At 41.8% G+C, this 23,283-nt stretch overlaps 1 protein-coding gene across 1 annotated transcript; it reads left to right on the top strand.

Moving 5' to 3' along the window:
• The first annotated feature begins 223 nt into the window (after window positions 1-223).
• On the top strand, window positions 224-7,699 carry psmb5 (proteasome 20S subunit beta 5). Its single transcript, XM_042497595.2, has 3 exons — window positions 224-478; window positions 2,561-2,867; window positions 7,017-7,699. Exons 1-3 carry the CDS (start codon window positions 254-256, stop codon window positions 7,298-7,300), a joined length of 816 nt encoding a protein of 271 aa, XP_042353529.2. The 5' UTR covers window positions 224-253; the 3' UTR covers window positions 7,301-7,699.
• Window positions 7,700-23,283: the final 15,584 nt, after the last annotated feature.

Here is a 23,283-nt window from a genome sequence, read left to right as displayed (position 1 = left end):
GGTTTTTTGCGTTTACATGGGTCTATATTCCAATCACTGTATATAATTTCATTTTATTCCATTTTTTATTTTATTTTTTATAAAAACATTTTCTTTATATACAGTCTATGATTCCCATGCTACTCCTATATTCACCTGTAAATCTTCAGTTCGTCATAACTACAGGGGGCGCTGTGAGATTTTTCCACCAAACTCAATATATTTTCGCACCCTTATCCGCCGGAAGTTGCTTGCTCATCGGACAATTTCAAAGATGGCTCTTGCTAGTGTGTTGAACAGTGATTGTGCGAATTTTTCATTTGATAATTGTCAACCTTTTGCCTTTAGTTCTGGACCCAGACAGAGCGATCTGGGATTTGACGCTACGCCGGGAGACGGTCTCAGTTTTTCCGTGAAAAACCCGCTGTTTGCCGGGGACGACGATGGCGTCGAGAGGAAAATAGAGTTCTTGCATGGAACCACCACCTTAGCTTTCAAAGTAAGTTCATTAGTGGCTTATTGTTGCTAGCGGGTACGGTGAAACTCAAATAAACGATGTAGTTGTCTAAGTAGGCGTTTGATAATCATTCAGACTCCGTATACCACGCTTAAGTGTTAACATAAGGCTACACGATGGACGCTAGCATGCTAACATGGCTACAAACCGCTTTCTCATTGCAGATGTTCACATAACGTTAGCACTGTTAGGGTTTGTGTTGGACATTTCTGACTTTTAAAGTAATGCGGTTAACGTAAACTGTCCTTACCTGCGTGGTTTTGACAGCCAAGAAAGTATTTACGGTTTAGTTAGGTGTTACGAGTCAATATCAATAGCCAGTCGGCTTTATTTGTATCTGCCTGAATGGGAAACACAGTGACAATGTCTACTTGTGCACATCCACACATGTATTTTATCTAGTTTATTTAAATACCTCACAAACTACGCAAATCTATTTAGATGCTGTTCAGTCATTGCTCAACATGATAATATGAAGATGACCCTCAGTTTGTGTTTTACATAGTACTGTATCAGCTTGTATGCTCCTGATAGCACAGGCGCCTTCTTTTTATATTGCAGGAGGTAGAATGTAAATATAATAAAGAGCTGTCTTAAAGTCATTTTATTATGTTTATTTTTTATTTTATTTTCAATTTAAACATATTCCTTCCATGTTGTCAAAGAGGACTTGGTGCTGGTCAGACATATTGTGCATATTTTTCATTTTGCTCATCAGATTTGGCTTTTTGGGAAAAAAATCTACCTGATTTGCTATTCATGCCTTTATAAGGTTATTTCACTGTACATCGAAAAACCAAAGGGGTCATAATGTAAGTTAATATATTTAGTGATGAGGTGTCCTGACAGGTTTTTATTACATTTGTGGTAGGAAGGAGGTATTTCTCATTTGTTCAGTTAATTACTTTGTTATACTTTCTGTCATGTATGAGCTGTGAGTTTTTATAGCAGATGATCTAAATACTATTTCAGAACCAGGCTTTAGATTCTGATGGTAAATACTGAATTTTTGTTTTCCTGGCTAGTCAAACTTAAAGATGTAGGTTAAGTACACAAAATTATTGGTATTATCATTTAAAAATGTATGTTATAACAGTTACACACCACAAGTTTATCTCACATCAGAAATAAAACAAAACAAACACTATTGTGGAAATGCTGATTGCATGTAGAGAGAGTAAAGAACAAAGCAGAAGCTCCCAAAGCAAAAGTAAGAATGTCAACAGAAGAGGGAATGGGGTTTCCAAAAACTTCAAGGCACATTGATTAATGCTACAAAGATTTAAACAAGGCGTATGATTTAAGTGAGTCCTCATATACATTTAACTGAAATGAGGATGCTGTTATATTGTAATCAACAACAAATCCTGTAAAGACGCTGAATCCGACAATGATTTTAAGCTACTAACAAAATAATAGCCTGATATAACTTCTGTCTCTGTGCCACAAAACCCCACTGTTGTCTAAATAATGATTAAAAAAACCCCATAAAAGAGCCATACTATTGTATTTGGGTGACATATCTTTTCATTACAATGAAACAGCAAGCTTTTTAACCTCAGCCTGTCAAACGAGCAGAGCGCTGTAAATACTGAACAACATCCCCGCAGTTGATTTTGGTCTCTTCAGGGGATTTGTTGATAAAAAGAAAAGATAGAATAACGCCAACTTTATCCCTTAATCCCTGAGTGTGGAGGGGAGGTGGTAGATGAAAACCTCCCAGCAGTCATCTTCCTCTGACTGGCCAAATCTGTTGTCTTCACTTTAGTATTATACGGCTGTTGTGACTGTCACTTCAGTGATAGAGGATTTTGGAGGGAAGAGCAAAGGTCTTCACTTTTATCCAGCAGCTTTCTGGCAGAGCTGAGCCATATATTGCACCCCTCTGACAGTTTTAGAGCAGTAGCGCATTTCTGCTTTATCTGAGCAGTAATAGGAGGTAGCTAATAGGTAATTAAACTGTATGTACTGATCACTGGTCCATAAGTGAATGCTCTGTGTGTGTTGCCCTCCTGCCGCACTGTGCTTTACTAATGGGATCCCCCCTGCTGTTGCCTCTCTCAGTTTCAGCATGGTGTTATTGTAGCGGTGGACTCCCGGGCCACAGCGGGCTCCTACATTGCCTCGCAGACAGTAAAGAAGGTGATTGAGATCAACCCCTACCTGCTGGGCACTATGGCTGGAGGAGCTGCAGACTGTAGCTTCTGGGAGCGCCTGCTGGCTCGTCAGTGCCGCATCTACGAACTTCGCAACAAGGAGCGCATTTCCGTGGCAGCAGCCTCCAAACTGCTGGCTAACATGGTGTACCAGTACAAGGGCATGGGACTCAGCATGGGAACCATGGTGTGCGGCTGGGACAAGAGAGGCCCAGGTAAATGCACAGCTGCACATGACACATGGCTTATGTCTAGTTTGATCTAAAAACAAGAAAAATGAAAGTGTCAACCGAGTTGATCATTATATATTTTTTATTTAAGGATCAATTTCAATAATTAAGGTTTTCTAAACACCTTTTTGACTGAGTATAATCAGGTTGATACATGATGCATATTGATGACAATATTTTTCCAAAATGAATCAGAATCAGAATATACAGTATCTTACAATATTTCATTAATATATTTATTTAGTTTTTGTTTTAACTGGGTGACAAATAGGTGGGATTTGCAGTTTAATACAGTGTAATATCAGATTTAAACCTTAACATACCACTAATAATAACTTTTGTGATGTATTCAGGCTTCCCTCAGCTCCGAAGTCTAAAAAGTATTGAATTTGACTTGAAAAATTGTTCAGGATTCCTGGTATTAATTACAACAAAGGATTATTTTCATAATTGATTATTCTGTTGCTGATTTTCTTGATTAAATGATCAATTTATAATCATCAGAAGACAGTGAAACAGGCCTTTCCAATATCCCATGCATCTGAAAAACCCAAAGATATTAATTTTACAATTGTATGAAACAGAGAAAAGCAGCAGATCCTCACATCAAGTGTTTGCTATTTTTGTTTGAAAAATGACTCAAATGATTAATCACACATCAAAATAGTTGCAGATAAATTGTGTGACGCATCAATTAATCTACAAATCAGATAATCTGCTAATTCTAATTAGTTTAAATTAAGATTTGCGATTTAGATTCTGAAAATAACACTGTGTGGATTCATAATTCTTTTCACTTTCTTAATAGTCTGCTGATTTACCTCAACCTCAACCTCCAAGCAATTTTCCATAGTTAGATGTTGTTATATTAAACTTTTTTTTAATCATGTTTTTAGATTCGTAAGTCAGTTCAGTATCTTCCTCGGTTAATACCAGATTGCCAGATATCTATTTTACTCCAAGCATTCTTTGCAATGTTCTTTTTCTAATCTAAACACATGGCAAACTTCTTAATAAATACAACGAACTCACTGAAGCAGACTTTAACTGCCCACTTTGGCATGTGATTTCCATTAATTCAAAACTAATTTTGACTTGCCGCTCATGCAATGAGCCAAATAATCCACTCATTTATATACAATGTTTTTTTGATGACAGACTGGCCATTTGCTTTAGTTCCAAAGAAAAGATTTAATGACATTTAGTAGCCTGCTTCCCAGGCTTAACTCGAATAGCAGTTTAATATGTATTAAAAAGTCCAAAATGCTGGTCTTTTGTTGCGGTGTAGGGTTAGCAGTTTCATATTCATTTGTGATCAGAAACAACTTACTTAATTGTTAAATAATTGTTGTCAGCCATTATATGTAATAATGGTGTGTACAGAACTGTCATTTCATGTGGTTTTCCTGTTGTATGAGCCCTTTTATTTTTCATTCCAAACACATCAGTAGTTCCCAGAGTTACCCACTAGATGGTACTGCAGCCTCTCGCATGCTCTACCTCTCTTTGTGCATCAAGCTGCGGCTTTTGGGTGCCACGCAGTGTGAGGCTGTACATCACAGAAGGTGTGCTTAAAGAGGCCGCCACAGTGACACAGTAATGGGAAATCGATGAGGCTGGGACTGCAGGCCAGCCGGAGCGCGGCGGGATGATGGACGTTGGGTCTCAGCCCCGAACAATTGGGTCGCATGCATAATGCCCATACACCCGCTGAGATCGATGCCGGCTTTGTCTGGGAAGCAGGGAGGGCTGTGTGAACAATGGCGGGCCCGCCGGTATGCCAACAAACGCAAATGACACGTGTTAAATCCTGGCAATCAATTGGGGAAATAATGATCCCTGTATAAGTTCAATAGGTGTGTGGGCCTTTCCATGGACCCCACAATGCCAATGATTGAATGGAGAGGTAAATGTCATGTAAATTAAATCAATCGCGATTAGGCGGGAAGCTCATTAGCGAGCTACAATCATGTCAAGAGCACTTATTCCCCTGATGGAGTGTCTTAAGCTGCATGTAAAATAAATCGAATAAAAGCTACGTTGAGCTTGTCAAATATGGCTCTATGTAATAACATCAAATGTTATGACACTTGTAATGAGCGTACAGTAAATCCTCGATAACACAGTCGAGGCTTTGCTGTTGACAGATAACAGCGACTCTACACCCTCTGCACCCTCTACCGCGCCCCTACAAGGACATGAAGGGTTTGAAATGAGGTGATATGTGAGTAAATGGGATGCGGCCCACATGACTAAAAAGCAGTGAGTCGGCGTCAGAGGAGACCCATGTGGCAGTCAGTTTTACAGCCACTCCCCAGAGTGTGATGTAATAGCTTTTTCCCCTCTGTTCTGAACTGCTGCTCTCTTTTTTTTAAAATCCTGATCCAGGGGTGAATTGTAGTGGGAAGGCCAGATGACGGACGGACACTGACCCATTTGATGCTAGCCACCCATCCATCGCACTGTGCTCCTCTACCTCTAAAAGCTGTCAGTCCAGCCAGCTGCACAGGCTGCTGTTTAAAAAAAGGCTCCTTAAGCACCTGTCAGTTGGTTGACAGAGTGGAAGGAGTCTCTTTTGGCTGCCACTGCTGCAATGCTCTGCCATGCAGGCAGTGCGCTTCAGCTTTAAGTGGGCCTCATGAACCCCCCCCCCCCCTTTACCTTTTTGTTTTCGGAGCACTCATCGCCGCCTGCATGCGTTTCTGCGTCTCTGTTTGAGGCGCAGAGAGAGTTAAGCGCACTGGGCTCTACAAAGACCCAGGTGTGTTTGGAAAGGAATGGATGTGGGAAGTGTTTTTTGGTGCCGCTCTGCTTCTATACTTGGACCTCCTAAAGAGTCCTCATCCACCTCCGTCAACTGTGCTACTCAACACAAGAGGCCGCCTTTACAACTCTCTCTCCCTGCCCATTATGTTTTTAACGAGTCCCTTACAGTTTTCAAGAGGAACAGACAGGTCTCAGAATGGCAAATTACCCCCGTGTATAGACAGGCACTGGATGATTATCATGGCAAACTAACGACAGGCTGAGGAAGCTGCAATTTGCCAGTTGAAAGCAATGGTAAGCCTCTTTTTTTTCAGAAAGGCAAGTGGCTCTCTATCCCTAATAGACTGTCACTAGTTTAGCTGAGGAACTGTGCAAGCGGGGCTTTGCAATCTGAGGGCATTTTGAAGTGTTTTTTTAATGCGGTAGATGAGCGATAGCAGTGGATATTAGGCAATTTTATATGCATGTGTCTCTGTTTCTCTGTGCGACTATCTTTTTCACAGGTTTCGCTTTGTGAAGCGCTCTGAAAAACATGCCTTTTCGCAGGCTGTCTTTTTTACCATCTGCAGGCTGTGGGCGAGCTCACAGGCTGGTGCTAGTCACCCGTTCCACGTCACTCTGGGATCAGACCTAGCGAGTGTGTCATGGCGCGGAACAAAATGTCTCGCATGTGTCCACGAAGCGTGGTGTGGAGCAAACTGTCCCTCACAGGTCCATCAGAGCATTGTGGGGTCTGCAGTGCACGGTGGATTACATGTTTGTCGGGTTTTGTGTAGGGTGAGCCCGGCCTCCGCGTGTCATTCAAGTGTGCGTATGTGTGGAGGTGAAGCAAGGGTGTGTATTTGAGGAAGGATGTGAGTGTGCTGTACTCGTCTCATGTCCACAGGATGTAAACGCGCTTTTTTTGTCCTCCTTTTTGAGGTGCAAGGTGCAGTTACCTGTGCAGCTCGGGTTGCGGGTCGATAGTTAATTTTTGGCGTGTTTGCAGGGATCAATAAAGCCCGGAGCAGGGCCCCTGGGCAGACAGCGATGTGACCCGTGCCTCGTCAGCAGGTTCCGTGGCCGGCTTCGTTTTACTTGAAGAGGATGCAGCTGTTCATATCTGCCAGCCTTACTTCACTTGGAGAGGTTGCAGCTGTTCATATTCTCTCTCTGGAGGACATGGGCGCGTGTGCGCTTGCAAGTTCGTGTGTGTTTGTTTTTGTGAGAGCGTCGGTATTAGATGTACACCATCTCAGTTTTCCTGACAAAGCTCAACACCTGAGTAAGGAGAACAGAGGACGCTTTTGCATCCAACAGTTCTCCCTTTACACCGTTTCCTCCTGCCCTCCCAGCCTCTTGACCTGTCTTTTGTTTCTTCGTCCTCAGGGCTGTACTATGTGGACTCAGAGGGGAACCGAGTGTGTGGCGACCTGTTCGCCGTGGGCTCAGGCTCCATGTACGCCTATGGTGTGATGGACAGTGGCCTGCGGCACGACCTGTCTGTGGATGAGGCCTGTGAGCTAGGCCGCCGCGCCATCTACCAGGCCACATACCGTGACGCCTACAGTGGAGGGCAGGTCAACCTGTACCACGTCCACAGTGACGGGTGGACCCGGGTCTCCCAGGAAGACGTCCTCATGCTGCACCAGCAGTACAGGGATCAGGCATAAACCAACAGCACAGAGGGGACCAGGAAGTGGGGTGAGAATAGGGAGGGTAACGAGTTTGTTCTAGTATCTAATGTCTAAGTTGTTCTAAAACGTCAGTAGGGGTTGACACATGAATAAAAAAGGACTCATCCGACAATTGATTTCCACTTGCATTACTTCCGTGACGCAGTTTGACTTGTTGCTAGCTTAAAGCTTTATATTGTACATTTTTAACAATGCCAGCTCCACTCACCCCGCACAGAGTATGATTTGAGGGGCTGCAGAGAAGGGGCCGATGACTCAAACATGCTTTAATACAGTGTGGGAGTAGTGTGGTGCTTGCCCTACATACGTTTCATTTGGATCCTACCCTGGGAATCTTCTTTCTCAATAAAACCTGTGATGTTCTTTTTTTCAACAGACTTGTTGTGGTTATTTTACCTTTTTAGGTTTCGAGATGGTGAATAGTTGTAATCCTCAGAATTTACCTTTTATGTAAATGCAAACTCTTGTCGCCTCAGTTTCCTTTTGATGTAGTCGTTTTTCCGCTGTTTGTGTTTACATTTCAGTCGTCTGTTCCCCCAGCTGTTGGGATTGGGAGGTACATCCAAAGCCTGTTTTGTCTCCTCTATATGTTGTGCATGTATTAGCAGGGAGCAGCACTGTCTAAATAGCACTATTTAATTGCATACCACCAGCCTCAGTAATTGTGCCTCCTGAGTTGTAACACTGTGTTTTCTTCCCCTCATTGATAATGTTCCCTTCCTGCGCTCACGCTGCACAAATACGTCTTTTAATTGGAAGGGGGAAATTTATTCTTTAATTCCTCCCCGACACACTTAGCTTCTCAATGCGCAATGTTGTGTGCCACCCTGCCATGGTGTTTTACAATGTAACGACCTGCGCTGGCAGTGCGTGCCCCTCCAGCGGTTTTTATGGTTGGGAATAAACACTAATAAAGGGGATGGGGTAGACATCTGAAGCCAGTGCACTTTCAAATCGTGGTTAAAAACTAGTTTCACAGGTGACTAGTTAGCAGATGGAATAGAAATGGGATTTCGATAAATGGAAATGAGTGGTCTCGCCCGTGATGCTGCTTTTAGTAAATGAAGTGATGGGAGCTGCACCGTCAAAAGAAGCAGAGGCTGACGGAGTGACGACGTATGTGCCCGTGGAGATATGCTAAAATGAAGCGAATGTGGATAAAAGCATTAACACTCTGTAGAAGAATTAACTGTCCTCCTGGGTTAAGGGGTTGAACGAGGGATTTTTACTGAATATGACTAAATGATTTCCTCAGAGTAGTGGATAAAGGCTACATCCTGCAGCGCCATTAAATATCCAACATATGGCATTGTCATTTAAGTAGAGTGTAGGATGCTCTGCCTTGATAAAGTACAGCCAGCTTTAAGAGGCTGCAATTTTAGTCCGTAATTTCTTGATGAGATACTATTCTGTCCATATTTTTGAAGGAAATCAAGCCAACTAGTCCCAGTTTTAAAGGGTTAAATGAACACCAACAACTAAAAAAGCTGCTTTGTTAGATAGATTAATGATTGATCAATTCAAAGTGGGTGTAGTTGAGAAAAATGGCACCTTAACTCCCAGGATTATACTACATTTCATCAGATTTCTGCAGGTTTGGATCCTTGGCATCACATTGTAATAATGTACTTGATTTTTTTTTACACTTTAAGAGACACAGGTAAAAGGTGTTTTACGATAAAATATCTAAAGTAATGCATTTTCCTTCGCTGATCTCTTCAAGCAAGTTGTTCCAAAATCTACAGCAGAGGCTCTGTCACCCTTGTGTTCAAGTCTAAATCTTAGAACAACAAGAGGAGAAGCATCTGAGGATTCAAGGAGCGAGGTGGATCATACGGTATTGATTTCTTATTCTTGTTCATTGGGTTAAAAGCTTTCTGGTCATGGGCGTCAGTATGCTTCAAATAAAATACTTATCGGATCACCAAATAGCACCTGAAACCCCCTTCAAAGAAACCTTTCTGAATTTTTGGCAGAGAACAATTTTCTCAACATCTCCTGGTATGTGAAGGTGGGAACGTTTTTGAACTTCTCTCCAAGTTCTTCCTTTTTAATTTATTTATTTATTTTTTAAAATCTTCTGCAGTGGCTTTAAACCCACATGGCTGCCCATGGATGTTAGAGTATGTCTGTTGTTTGCTCCAAAATACCTCAACAGTCAGATGGATTGCTGTGAAATGTACAGAGGTTCATGGTCCCCAGAGGAAGAATCCTAGACTTTGTTGATCCTCTGTCATTTTTTCATGTAGTAGAGCTGGAAAAAAACCCACTTGTTCTCTGGACCCTCAGAAGCAGTGGTAAGGAAGGCACTCTGATATTTTATTCAAGAGTAGCAATACCACCGTGCAGAAATACTGTTACAATGGTGAGTAAAAGCACAAAATTAAACTTACTCATTATGCAAAACAGATTAAAGTATATTATGAATCTTAGAGTGAATATTGGTGAATATCAGAATCAGCGCAGGAGAGGGCGGAGCCCGTCGGTGAATCATATCGCTCTGTGATTGGCTGCTCAGCGCACGAGGACAAACCGAGATGCCGACAGTAAACAGCGAGCCAAAGTTTCCAGGGAGTGACACCCAAACGAACTTGTTTAATGAGGTAAGAATATTTTCTTTTGCTTCTTAGCTCTTAAACACAAACGTTTAATGATGCTTTGTGTCGTGGTTCAGTGTCGCACGGTAAATATGCTTCGTTCTTTTTCGTGCTGGATTGTGTTGTAAGTGTGCTAACTGGCTAACTAGCATCATGGTGGTCTGTCGGTCTGTAGGTTTCCCTTTTTGAATGACAGTTACAGACTACCAGTGTCTGCTGCTTTGGAGCAGGCACAGATCAAATGTGTCTTTGGTTATTCATGTACAACTTTTTGGCTGAGACAGCGACGCGAGACAACGAGTTGGTGTAGTTGTTGCTAGTTCTTTGATATGGGTTTGGTGTGTCTGGGTCTTAAAGGGATAGTTGTGGATTGCTGAAGTTTGGCTACTTATAGATACTTATGTGTAGTCAGTGTATTACAGTATTACATATAGAAGTTGACAGTTGGAATGCTCCCAGTTCGGAGAAACCACAGACTGTATGTATATATGTATATATATACATACATACATACATACATATTTTTTTATATACAGTCTATGGTAAAAACAGTGGGTTGAAATCAAAATGTAATTTAGGCATTTCAAAATTAATTTAAGCCATTTTAAAAAGGCCTACCAAAAAAGTCAACATTAGTCTAAGTGGACGCTACATTTAAAGTATTTCCACTGCTTTACCTCACCGTCACACAGCCTTTTCCTCTGGCGCTACATTTCTCAGCAGTTTGGGTCAGAAAGGGCTGTTATGTGATCCAACTGGAACAAAACACATTAAAAACACTTACAATACAGTGTCCACTAAGACAGATTTTGTATTTTTTTAGGTAGGTATTTTTTAAAGTGGCTAAAGCGCGCCCACCAACACTGTATGTAATACACTGACTATACAGAAGTATCTCACACAGTCCCCAAATCAATTTAGGAGAATTGCAGGCTGACATGCAAACTTTAACAGCTCTTTCTAAAACCAATCTTTTATTTGTCCATTGTGGGCTACTATAGAAATAACATGGTAGATGCTGGCAAAGGACCCTTTCCTCTATGCAAATATGCATGGCTCATTTTAAGGTAAAGAAAACAACAGTGTACACACTGGACCCTTAACTATAGTACTCGAGAAAATGTACTTATTAACATTTCACCTCTGCTAAGGACACACTTGGTGTGAGCTAAGTCATTTGAAGCATACTGAAATGATAAGTAGCTCCTATTTTGGTGATATGACATTGTACATGGACCTAGATGTATAAACATGTAGTTACTGGTGTTGATGTCCCTTTCTGCCCTTATGGCCTGTGGAGTCTTGTATAGAGGGAACACTTCTCACCCATGGTTTTCCACTGTGTTTGGACTCAACCATCCTGTCTGCGAGCGTGACCTTGGCATCGGACCAGCCGACAGTAGGCATTGCGCTGCCAGTGTCGGCGGTCGTCTATATCTGGCACAGAGATTGCAGGTTGTCAACAGGTATAGCTGCTCGTAAGTACCAGCTTTCAGAATATTTTCACAAAGCTTTACACTCAGGGCAAGATGGTGACACTCTGGGGAGGCATGACAAAATGAAGAAAATAGCTTTCCATTTTTCACCTAAATTAGACGTAATGCTATGAAAAAGACCAGCTGGCGTTATTGAAAGGTGCCAATGCGATGATTTTCACACTGTCAGAAAAAAACCCCTGTGCCCACATTATGCCATCTGTCGGGTGGTCATATGTGATTTCGGTCCCTGAACATGGTCCTAAGGGTGCCCTGTAAACCTTTTTGGGATTGTCACACACCTCTCATGTGAGCTGTTATTTCCCATGATTTGATGCTAGGACTTTGTAATTGGATCCTCAAACGGAAAAACACCCACTGCAAGGGTGCACGCCTTTAGTGATTGAGTATCTATCAGCCATTGTTTATTCCTGTTGATGCTTTACCCCGACGGAGAAATAAATGAGAAGTCTATTTGGTTTGGGTAATGACTCCCGGCTGGCTGCCTCTTGTCCACCCCAAAGGCTCTCCGGGTGTCATATAATCAGTACACCCAAGTCCTTAAATGCGTGCCAGTTTCTGACAAACAACAAAGCTGGCGTGAAGATAATTGCGTTTGTGGTCCCTGCGCATCCCCTTCCTCGCTGGCGCAAGAGGCAGCCGCTGCCTCGCCTCGTCTGAGAGGTGCTGTTTTTCATCCCTCGCGATGACAGCAACACTCTTGTCATTCCCGTCGCGTTCTTGCCACTCCCGCCTCGCTCTACTCGAGACTGTTCTTTTTTTCCTACACCCCCCCCTTCTTCCCACAGCAATGTTTTTGGCAATTGCTTTTTTTTTTTTTGACTCGATTAATTCAGTGACACGAATGAATACAGCCCAGCAAAGTAAACAGTGCAGCCCTTGAGTTTTGTCCAATCTGAGTCAGTACTCGTCCGCCTCCCAGCAGGCACCTAGGAGCTTCTGCCAACACCACTATCGCTGCTCTTGATGATGATGATCATGAGGGTGATGGTGAGGATGAGGATGATGATAGCCCCTACTATTAGTGCAGACTGTGCCTCGAGAGGCCCGGAGCGGTCGGCTGTTTATCCCTTGTCATGACGCCTGACTGTATAAATGGGGCTTGTCTGTTTGTTTTATCGTCAACAGCGCCAGGCCTTGCCTCCTAGGCAAACACAGACAGGGTCAGGGAGACTCCAGCTAAAGACGTGGCAGTAAGAGCGATGGTGGCTGCCACGGTCACTCCACTTACTCCCATGTGGCTCCTGGCTTTTTTTTCTTATATTGCACTGCGTCCTTTTAATACATGGTGACCAAGTCCCTCAGGGTGGAGAAAAGTGAATTGCGGAATCTGTTGTTTCACCGTATCAATTGGCTTTTTTTCCGACTTCTTGCTATTTTAGTGGCAGTTCAGTTCTGGTTATGTGAGCGCTTACATTTGTTTAGGTGACGCACCATTACGTTTTTTTTTTTCTTTCTGACTGGCTTTGCACTGCAGCTGATTCGCTACACATTGCCTCCATAACCTTCTACAGTCTTTAATTTTTTGAATATTTGGTTGTGGAGGTTGTCATTTTTTATAAATCATTGACAAGTGTATCTACTATATGAAATGCAGCTTCGGATTCCATGTTATTTTCCCTCTGGATGTGTCTGCTTTACAATTCTGATAGAGGAGTACAAAACTAGAGTGTGTTTTTTATTGGTTTGAAGTGTCACTCAGAGCTGCAGGCTTTTTGACAGAGTAGCCAGCCCCAGCGGAAGACCCATCTCAAGAGGAACAACTCTGCCAGGCTTTAAGCCACCATCCACCCCTTCTTCCCCTCTTTTTCTCCCTCTCTTTCACCTCTCCATCCATCCATCCCTTTTTTTCTGTTCCACATTTTGACTTAATCCCCCCTGCGGTGCCCTCGGCTTGCTGCCCACTTCCCTCCGGCCTGATCCCACTCTGATCAATGCCGCCCCCCCCACCCCCCCTTTACTATACCAATGGGGGGAAATGGAGGCATTAATTACCCACCCCAGAGCTTGTTACCCAGGCTCAGCCCTTTCAGCTTCCTGGCTCTTCACTGACACTGCAATTGTAATTCAGCTGGGGGCCCAAGACGTGAGGGTAATAACAGAGGGTACCCGTCCAAACGGACGATCGCCCACTGATAGATGATCCGCTGGGCCGGACGTGACGGAACTGACGTGAGGGGGCCGAGAGTGACTCTGAAAGTGATTGACACACAGCTTTGGCACTGGGATTATGTGTGAGAGAAATAATTTATGACTTTCTCTTCCGGAGCCGAGACGAATGCCAGAAATGAGTAATGACCTCTTGGAAGTTCAGCTTCTCTGATCGCAAACAATAGCCCAGGTTGTCAGTGCCGTGGAAATGACAGAGTTGATGGTGTTATGGGAATGAGAAGCTAATGGACTAAATCATGGAAATGGCAGTTTAATTAAATACCAGGACCCTGCTATGAACAACATTTCAAAATTAGAGACATCCTCGTTGGTAGATAGTTAGGTTCCTAGTTGCGGTACAAAGAAAATTAAGGTTAACGATTCTTTCTTTAAGTATGCCCTTCTATCTTGTCGTCTTTTTTTTCTCCCTGCCCTATTGTGTTATGTTTTTTTTCTTGACAGTTTGAGTGCCAAAGTCTTGAGTGCCCAGCAGTTGGCCTCCTTTGTGTTATTCCCGCTCTGATGTTTTAATGCAAGTGCTGTGGTAGAAAAATAAATGTTTATTTGCCAAGTCTCTCCTGAAGAATTTTCTCACCATTTTTGCCATATAGTCCATTCACCTCTCCCTCTGTCCACAACTTTTCCTTATCCTCCCATGCTTTATGTTATATCTAAATCCCATTTCCTCTTCCTCTCTGCCCCACCGCTTTCCACCATCCACCTTCTCCTCCTTCTCTCTCCACTTTCCCCATTACCCTCCGTTCCTCCATCTCATCCACTCCCTCTTTCCTGCTCTCCCTCTTTGCCTTTCTTTGCTCAGGACTGATCTGCTCTCATTACATTGATGGCCCTGATGATTCAGTTGAATGGTGCACTATCTCCCCGGTGTCTCTCCAAGGCCTTTTCTCTGCAGCCCGCTCATGCAGCAGCACTCGGCAGTGACAGCAGCCTCAGCTTTTTCTCTGTGGGCACAATGACAGTGTGGCACCTGCTACTCAGCCCTGTGACCCCCTGATATTATCATATAGGTCGCGAGGAGATGTGTGTACTGATATGTGCTCACATCTCCAGTTGTATACGTTGTAGAAGATCAAACACAGAGAGGCAGTGAGGAATAGTCGTGTTGTGAGGGAGTGTATCTGTGCTGGCAGTTATGTATTGGTAGCTGCATGGGAATATTTTAGAAGGGGGATGTACATTTTTGTTTAGCCAGTGGTGGACAAAGTACTTTCACTTGAGTCAAAGTATAGATGCTCCTGTTGAAATATAACTCCAATACCAGTGAAAGCTGCTGAGTCAGATCATTACTTTAGTTAAAGTACTGGAGTACTTGCTTTTAAAAAACAGAAGTTTTCAAATAACTTTATTTTATTTTATTTTTGTAAATCTCAAGGCCTTGTTGAATGCTGTCACAATACAGTTACAGAACCTTGTAAAGCACTTAGAACCACATTAGCTACATCGGTTTATGTCATCCAAAGCAACAGAGCATTTTGGCCAATATAAACATGATACAAATACAAGTTGACATGGCTTATGTTCATATAGATGCATACTGGTCATCACAAAAGGGAAAAGAGGAACTCAGTTAGCTTGAGCAGCCAACATGCGGCACACTGCATCAGAGCTAGGAACTGAATAACGCAACTGCACTGAAAATAGTGTCACATGATCAAGCAGGGCCTGCTGGGAAATAGAATTGTTAAAAGATAACGGGGAGTTTTCTACTGAACTAAATGACTCTAAAACAACCAACCGAATGCACTGACTTTCTTGTACAACCTGCAAAATGAATAATGATAAAATATTTTTTATTGGGTTTTGAATATAGAAAAAGGTACCATCACATAAAATATTATTTAAGATTGTGTAATACACCCAATACAAACCCTTAAACCTACATATACAACACGCAAAACACAGCCCAGCTAGAGGATAAATGAAAACTGAAAAGCAAACATACCAAAAGAAAAAGAAAAAAATGTAAATGAAATAAAATTAAAATTTAACAAAGATTGTATTTTCATTGAAGGTGCAGAAGGCCTCACAACATACAGTATAATAGGAATGGCTGCCAGATTTTCCAAAACCTCTCAATTGCTCCCCCAATAGTGTATCTAAGTTGTTCAGTTTTGAGGTGCATCAATATGTCCTCCATCCAACGCTTGTGTAAAGGTGGTGCAACCTGCAAAATGAAAAGCTTGTTGAGTATGGATGCCAAATTCATTGTGCCCAGCTGTGGCTCAGAGGTAGAGCGGATTGTCCACCAATTGGAAAATCGGTGGTTCGATTCCTGGAACCCAAGTACCCTTGGCATGATTCTGAACCCCAAATTGATCCTGATGGCATACAAGTGCAAGTCCATCCATCCATAAACAGAGCAAACATTTGAATTGATATGAATCATTTTTCATCTCAAACACTTCAAACATGGACATGGGGTATGGCCATAAGTGATGTATGCGCAAGGTAGAAGTACGGCAATACCACTTTGACCAGCAAGCCTCATACAGAACTGCATGATCACAGTTTATGGACTTTTGCATTTTAGAAAGGGAAAAAAATATTCCACTGACCTCAAAGCAAATGTAACGAGCAACGAGAGCTGTCATAGAAATGTGGTGGAGTCAAAAATACAGTGTTTTTCAAATGTAGTAGAGTCAAAGAAATAAGTTTCTGAAAAAAGATAATAGTCAAGTGAAGTACAGATACTCAAGTACAGTACTAATGTTAATGTACTTTGTTACTGTCCACCACTGTGTTTAACCTCGGGTTTCTCACACTGAACCAGTCTGTTTCAGGTGTCAGGTATAAGACTTCCCCTTTGATCTTTGTTTTAGCCAGCAAGTGCCAGCACTGCTTGCTACCTGAACCACAACCACCCTCTATTATTCATTCCTAAAGGCGCATGTTTCAGACATTCACAGTTACCTGCACTGCAGCTGACTGTGGTTTGCTTCCACTCCAAGTGACTCCCCTGCATTTCTTGCTAAAATGCAAATGTTGCAGGCTCTAATGCTGTGTCCCATTTCTTTCCCTCCGCCCTCATCCTCGATGCTTCCCAATCTGGATGCACGCTCATGTGAAATGTAATGTTATTCCAATACTGAACTTAATGTTGTGAGGTGACTGTTTGCCCCTCTTCAGCTCCTCTTTTATCACTGCATAGTTTCACCCCTTAACATCCACTTTTCCCCTTTTAGCTCCCCTCGAGTCACTCGAAAAGAGTACTCCACTGATTCAGCTTTGCACTCCACTAGCACACTCATGATGAAAATAATTTTATTCCACACTGTCTGAAGGTATTATATATATTCTGTATTGGCTGCTTCCAAATGCTCACTGGAACCACTGTATGGGATTGAGTTAAATATTTAAACCCCAAGACTCCGTGTTGTTATGGCTGCATCATTCCATCAAATGGAAATATTCACAATGCATCATTTTATACACATTTCCACAAATTTGAGTCTGACATATATGGCATATTTAAAAACTTTGGGATCTAGCTGGAATTAAAAATAAAGTTGTAGGAGTTTGAACAATGCTTGGCTGCACAGCATGAATTTCTAATGACTGTCCCACTGGTGGGTCAGTGGGGTTTTAATGTAGATATTAAGGATGGGAAAAAATGAGTACATATTGATGAAATGGTAAAAAAAACTTGATGTGATCAGCTGTGTAAAGGTCATTTCACTCAGATCCCCAAAACTCAACTCTGCTAATGTTATGAGACATGCCCTGCAGACTTCTATGCTGCTACAACAGAGCTGTATTTAATGTTGGTTGTGCTACTAAAAGCAATAAAAAACAGTCTGTCTTGGTTACATTGAATTATCTGCAGACTTCACAGTTAACAATTTCTATTGGAACTGCTTTCTGCCGAAGAAACGGTCCCAGTGAAACTACAATACCTAAAAGAAGTGAAGTGGTCCATTGTTCAGTTGAGTAAGTGAACTGCCCAGAGAGTCAGCTATTTTCCAAAGCCCAAATCGCTCCAGTGCACTTGATGTCCAGCTGAGTAAAGTCCCAGAATGTACTGTAAAAAGCAGTGAGCATTGATTGGAAGTGACGTCACTGCATTTCCTCTCCACTACGCTTCCAAGAGATCTTTGCACAGTGAAAGAATCAAGAATACAGCAATGCAGAGCTGCCACTGTGAGAAGAAAGTAATAATTGTCGAAATATCTTGTTATAATGTTAAAGCTCTCTCTCTTTATGACTGGAGGGGTTTCTCATGAAAGCAAGATTCTTAATGCAAGACTTTATCCACACTTCTAAAGAGAATGGGGACTCCACTGCTGGCTTAAAGTTAGACACAAGTCCCATAAGAAATAATGCAAAATCTGGAATAGCTCTTTCGTTAGGCGAAGTGAAAGAAAAAATCTCCCCGCAACAAAGCCGCAGATGAGACAAGATCTCATGCACTGTCCTTCTTATTAATGACAGTTTCATGTGCATATCATAGTGTGTTTTAAGGCCTAAAATAAAGACATTTCTCCTAAATTCAACTCTTGTTCATTTCTGCAGTAATAGTGTGGCAACACTTCTTTTAATGTTTCTTCCAACTTTTATTTTTATATAGACAAAATGTGAGAGATAATTTTGCAATGATGGCAGTTTGGCGCTGTTGTTTAAAGACGACACAGCTGCATGTTATAAAATTAACTACAGGTAAGCGTTAGGTGAGACTGTGAGTACGCCCCGAGACTATACTGATTATATGAACGTAATCAAACTTACCTATAATTAATTTTTTATTAGCAGCAGCTGTGTTTTCCACAATATGACAGCTCTGTGAAAAGAGCCCCCTCAGAAGCAAATGTAAGCACACGTTGCACCTTCATATGCAGCACAATTCAGTCTTTATTAGTCATTTCACTCTGGGGAGATACTATATGTGCCGGTCCACATGGCTCTTTATAGGGTGCCACTCCAAACCAGGGTGACTTTGACTTTGAGGGCGAGTACTGGGACAAAGCCCATTACAGACTGATACCATACCGTGTTATGCACTGTAACAGGGGTGGCCAACCATATGCTGTGGAGAGCCACAAGTCTGCAGGATTATATTCCAACAGATCTCTTCAGCAGGTGACTGTGCTGATGAGCTCTTCCCCTCTACCTGATGGAGTGCTAATTAGAGGATCTTTGGTTGAAATTAAGCCTGCAGCACACACTACACTTGTATTGCAGTTGTCTAAGAAGGACTGTCACCATGAGTAAGCCCTTTCACATAACTCATTGTTTATGTAAAATATTGATCGGAGCATCTTTAATCCTTTTACACATAGTGGTCACTACAGTGAACACCTATTTAAAAGCCATTTTCTTATATATGCTTGGGTTTTAATGCTGTAGTTGCATATAAGTCACTACAGTGGACCCAGGTGCATCTTGCCACACACTACCACTCACTGGCCAGGTGTTGTATGTGCATCACAAATCTCCCAAAACCAAGATGGTTGACAGAATGCAAGAAATGTGCAGCTCAGGAATATCTTGACAGTCCTTTCATAATAGGAGACTCATGTAAGTAAATGGAATTTGGTACAAGAGTCAAGAGGAATAAGCTGAATAAGGGAGGGACGGGCTACAGGAGAGACTAGTAGAGATAAAGGGGGAGGCTGAGGAGTCAGCAGCAAGGTTAAGTTCTTTTGTGTTGCATTAAACAGTATTAGAATATATTAAATTATGTGAGCGCATTTCATTGGTTTCACTTGAAAATTTTAATGCATGCATATATATATATATATATATATATATATATATATATATATATATATATATATATATATATATATATATATATATATGCTGTCCACCTGAGTGGACATATATATATATATATATATATATATATATATATATATATATATATATATATATATATATATATATATATATATATATATATATATATACATACAAAATATTGACTGAGTAAGTCATAATCCATACATAAAAAGGTTAAAGTAATTTTGATCCTAAAACATATTTAATGTGGTACACACCTTTCTCACTTTGGACTTTGTCGTGGCAGGGAAAACACGGGTGAAATTAATGATGCAAATGTTGGCTTCATTTGATTTAATTGTCAGTGTACCATGACGGAGAGCCAGCATGCACAACCACAGAGCCCTGGAACTGGTGCACATAAACGGTGTGCAGCTGTCATTAATGTTATTAGCTATGCCAGTGTGTGGCAATGTCCAGTCTGAGAGGGGTCTGAAGGTCTTTTTTCAGCACAGATATTTTTATATGTCACCACAGGGAAAGCACAGGTGTAACTAATAACATTAATAATAGCTGCATTCCATTTAGGTGTGCCAGTTCCAGTGTCCTGATATGCTGACTCACTGCCAGTGGCTTACTGGGACACTTGAATGGAACAGAGCCGTCATTAATGGGATTAGTCACACCTCTTCCTCTCCTGCTATGACTCATCAAAATGTTCGCTGTATAGGGAAAAAGGCCTGTTTGCAATGTCCTTTGATTTCTGGGTTTATCTATTTGTTCTACTTGTGTCTTTTTTTCTTGTTTCTGTTGCTAAGTGGACAAAGCTAGACACAGCGAAAAACTCCCAGCTATCTGTAACATCAAAGGTAAACATCTGATTCAGGTGTCGGCCTCAGAATCACGAGTACAGGCTTCTGTCTTGACTCACCATTTTTCACCGACATATTATAGCACTAGAAACACATCATAGAAGACGCAGAGATACCAATTACTCCACCAACAGTTCCCACAGTAGACTGTGGTGCAGCAAGGATGTACAGTCATGGATGGATTACTAAACGGGCCTACCAGGCACAGGCCCACGGTCCTCCCTAGCTTCACCTGCAAAATGTCACTTAAATTAACTTGACCAACCAGGAAGAGACTCACAATTACCATCAAGAAACATAAAATGACTACAGAGAGACAAAAAAAGACCTCAGAGAGACTCAAAATGAAAACAAAGACATGCAAACCAAATGCAAACAGACTAAAAATGACAACAAAATGCAAAATGACCACAAAGAGAAAGAAAGGAACTACTGACAGACTCAGAATGACCACAAAGAAACAGAAAACAACCACAAATAGTCTCAGTGAATACAAAGAGATGCAAAGTAACTACAGACACAAAGCAACAACTAAGAGACTCAAAATGACCAAAATGAGCACATAGAGACAGAAAGCAACTACAAAGAGACTTAAAATGACCACAAAGAGATGCAAAGAAACTATAGACTCAAAATGACCATAAAGAGACAAAATGACACAGAGAGATGCAAAGAGAGCCTTACAGTGACTACAATAACAAGGCAAAAAACAACAAAAGACACAAAATGTCTTGAAAGAGATGCAAACCAACCACAATACATCCTCAAAGAGATTCAAAGCAACTACTAAGACACTCAAAATGACCACAAAGAGACACAAAATGAAACAGAGACGCAAATAAAACTACAGAAAGACACAGTCTCACAGCCAAAAAAGGAGGTAAAAAAGACAACAAAAAGACACAAAAAAATCACAACAAAGATGCGCAAAGCAACTACAAAGACATTCAAAATAACCACAAAGAGACTCAAAATGACCACAAAGGCACAAAAAACAACTACAAAGAGTCTAAAATGAGTTCAAGGAGATACAAAGTAACTACGAAGAGACACAAAGTGACTACTAAGAGACTCAAAGTACCACAAAGATACACAAAATGAGCACCTAGAGACAGAAAGCAACTACAGAGACTCTAAATGAATACAGAGACAAAGATATGCATAGCAACTAGAAAGAGATTCAAAATAACCACAAAGAGACATCAAGTGCAAATCAGACTCCTGTGAGACACAAAAATGACTTCAAAGAGATAGAAAGCAACTACAAACAAATGCAATAGGACTTAAAAAAGGGGCAAAACAAACAAAGACAAAACATCACAAGGAGATGCATGAAGACTGAAAAGATGCAAACTAACATGAAAAATAGTCCAAACAACTATAAAATCATGCTTCTTTGGAGGACAGGGAATGAGGCCCTCTGGATGTCTTCATCCAGGAGCCCATGGTTACTTAATCCGCCATCTTTACAGCATGTTGTGTTGTGAAGATTGGGCATGTCGTGAAAGCATAAACGTTCACTCTGGCAACATGCTTTCACCAAATAGCGTTGCTTATCAATAGTGGTACATTTTATTTGAGAGTATCTAATTGTGTATTTTTCCTTTGGAGGGTAGTGTGGTCTTTACCAGATGTTAAAATTCTTGCTGTGTCTGTGCACTGTTTCCTCCACGTCCCATCTGTTTCTTCCAAGCCAGCTTGTCTATTTTCTTCCCTTTTTTCCCTCTTGTTAAAACATATCAGAGTAAGCCTAGTCTTTGCTTCGCCTTTGCCTGTAATCCCCATAGTGCTTGTTACTACAATACCCTTCATCTAACTATTCAGTGGTGGGGTTTCTTATTGCTTTGGGAGGGTCTTCCAGTAGCGATGCTTGTTGTGGATATTTACTACTGTGTCTTGCTGCTGCCATGCATTGTTGTTCTTCAACACAACCTTGTAAAACTGTTCAGGTGTATTTATACAGTGTCTCCTCCACAGTAAGCGCCAGTGCCGCTGTCCCAGAACATAAAACATTAAAGTGTTTTTCTCACCTCTGAGTGCGGAAACACTTCTGTTTGTATAGTTTTTGCCTTTCATAAATATATTTTTCCAAGACCAACGCCATTATCCGTCATCAAAACAGATATAAACCCTTTTATGCTCCCATTCTTTATCTTAACCTTTTGCTTGTTATTGTTCCCAGTCTTATTGTCATAAATAAATGTAAGCTCTGTGTTGAGCCAAGAAGGTAAAAAAAAGGCCTTGAGGCAGCTCCTGATTCACTTCTCATTGCCTGGGCCCTCCTCTCAATCTGCAAATGATATCACACTGATTTGCAGCCTTAAATTAAATTTGTTTGTTTGCTTGTTTTTGCTGCTCACCTGAGTCTTGATAATTTCTCCTCTCTGCCTGTGATCTGGCGGCCCAGCTCCGGCGTAGGCTTTCATCTCACTTAATTGGTTCTGATGGCCTCTGCTGGGAATTTCAGGAGAGTCGTTGCCGTGCTCGCCAGGGCTGCAGACGATGAGGGGTTAAAATGCACTGTGTGGAATTAATGAAGGGTTAAAGCAGCAGATGACAGGAGAGGGCATGAGGTCTGACCGGCATGTGAAGCTGCATAACCAGACTGCTCCTCTTCCTCCTCTTCCCTGTGCCGTCTGCTGCCAAGACTCCAGGCACTAACTGAGGCAACTGAGAGGAGTTGGTGGCAACTGCGGGGCACACTGTAGAGCAATATTATGCTTGTTAACATGTGGGATGCATTTTGCTCACTTGTCTTCGCCTTTGGTGGTTTCTCTAATTTGTTTATATCTGGTGGATGTTGTAGAAGCGTGTGCGTGTGCAGGGTAGCATCTGTGCATGCTGCGTGCGCACAAGTGGACGGCATCAAGGCCGCCGTTCCCTATTTTCCGTGTGGTTTCATCTTGTGCGTCGGGGGACTCGGGTTTCTGATGGTCTTCCACTTGAATACAGTTGGCCTGGTGCCCGTAGCAACCCCTGTGACCTCCTTGTTTATTTTCTCCCTCTATCTTCTGCATTGTCTCACCACACCTGAGGTCTCAAGGCACAGACTGCTTCTGCCAGGTGTGTCCCTAATACCAACTGAGACACACATGCACATACATTCA

The sequence above is a fragment of the Plectropomus leopardus genome, chromosome 12, assembly GCF_026936395.1.
Source record: "Plectropomus leopardus strain MGB_pleo_1.0 chromosome 12, ASM2693639v1, whole genome shotgun sequence".
Taxonomy (NCBI): domain Eukaryota; kingdom Metazoa; phylum Chordata; class Actinopteri; order Perciformes; family Serranidae; genus Plectropomus; species Plectropomus leopardus.
This window is presented reverse-complemented; position numbering and strand designations above follow the sequence as displayed.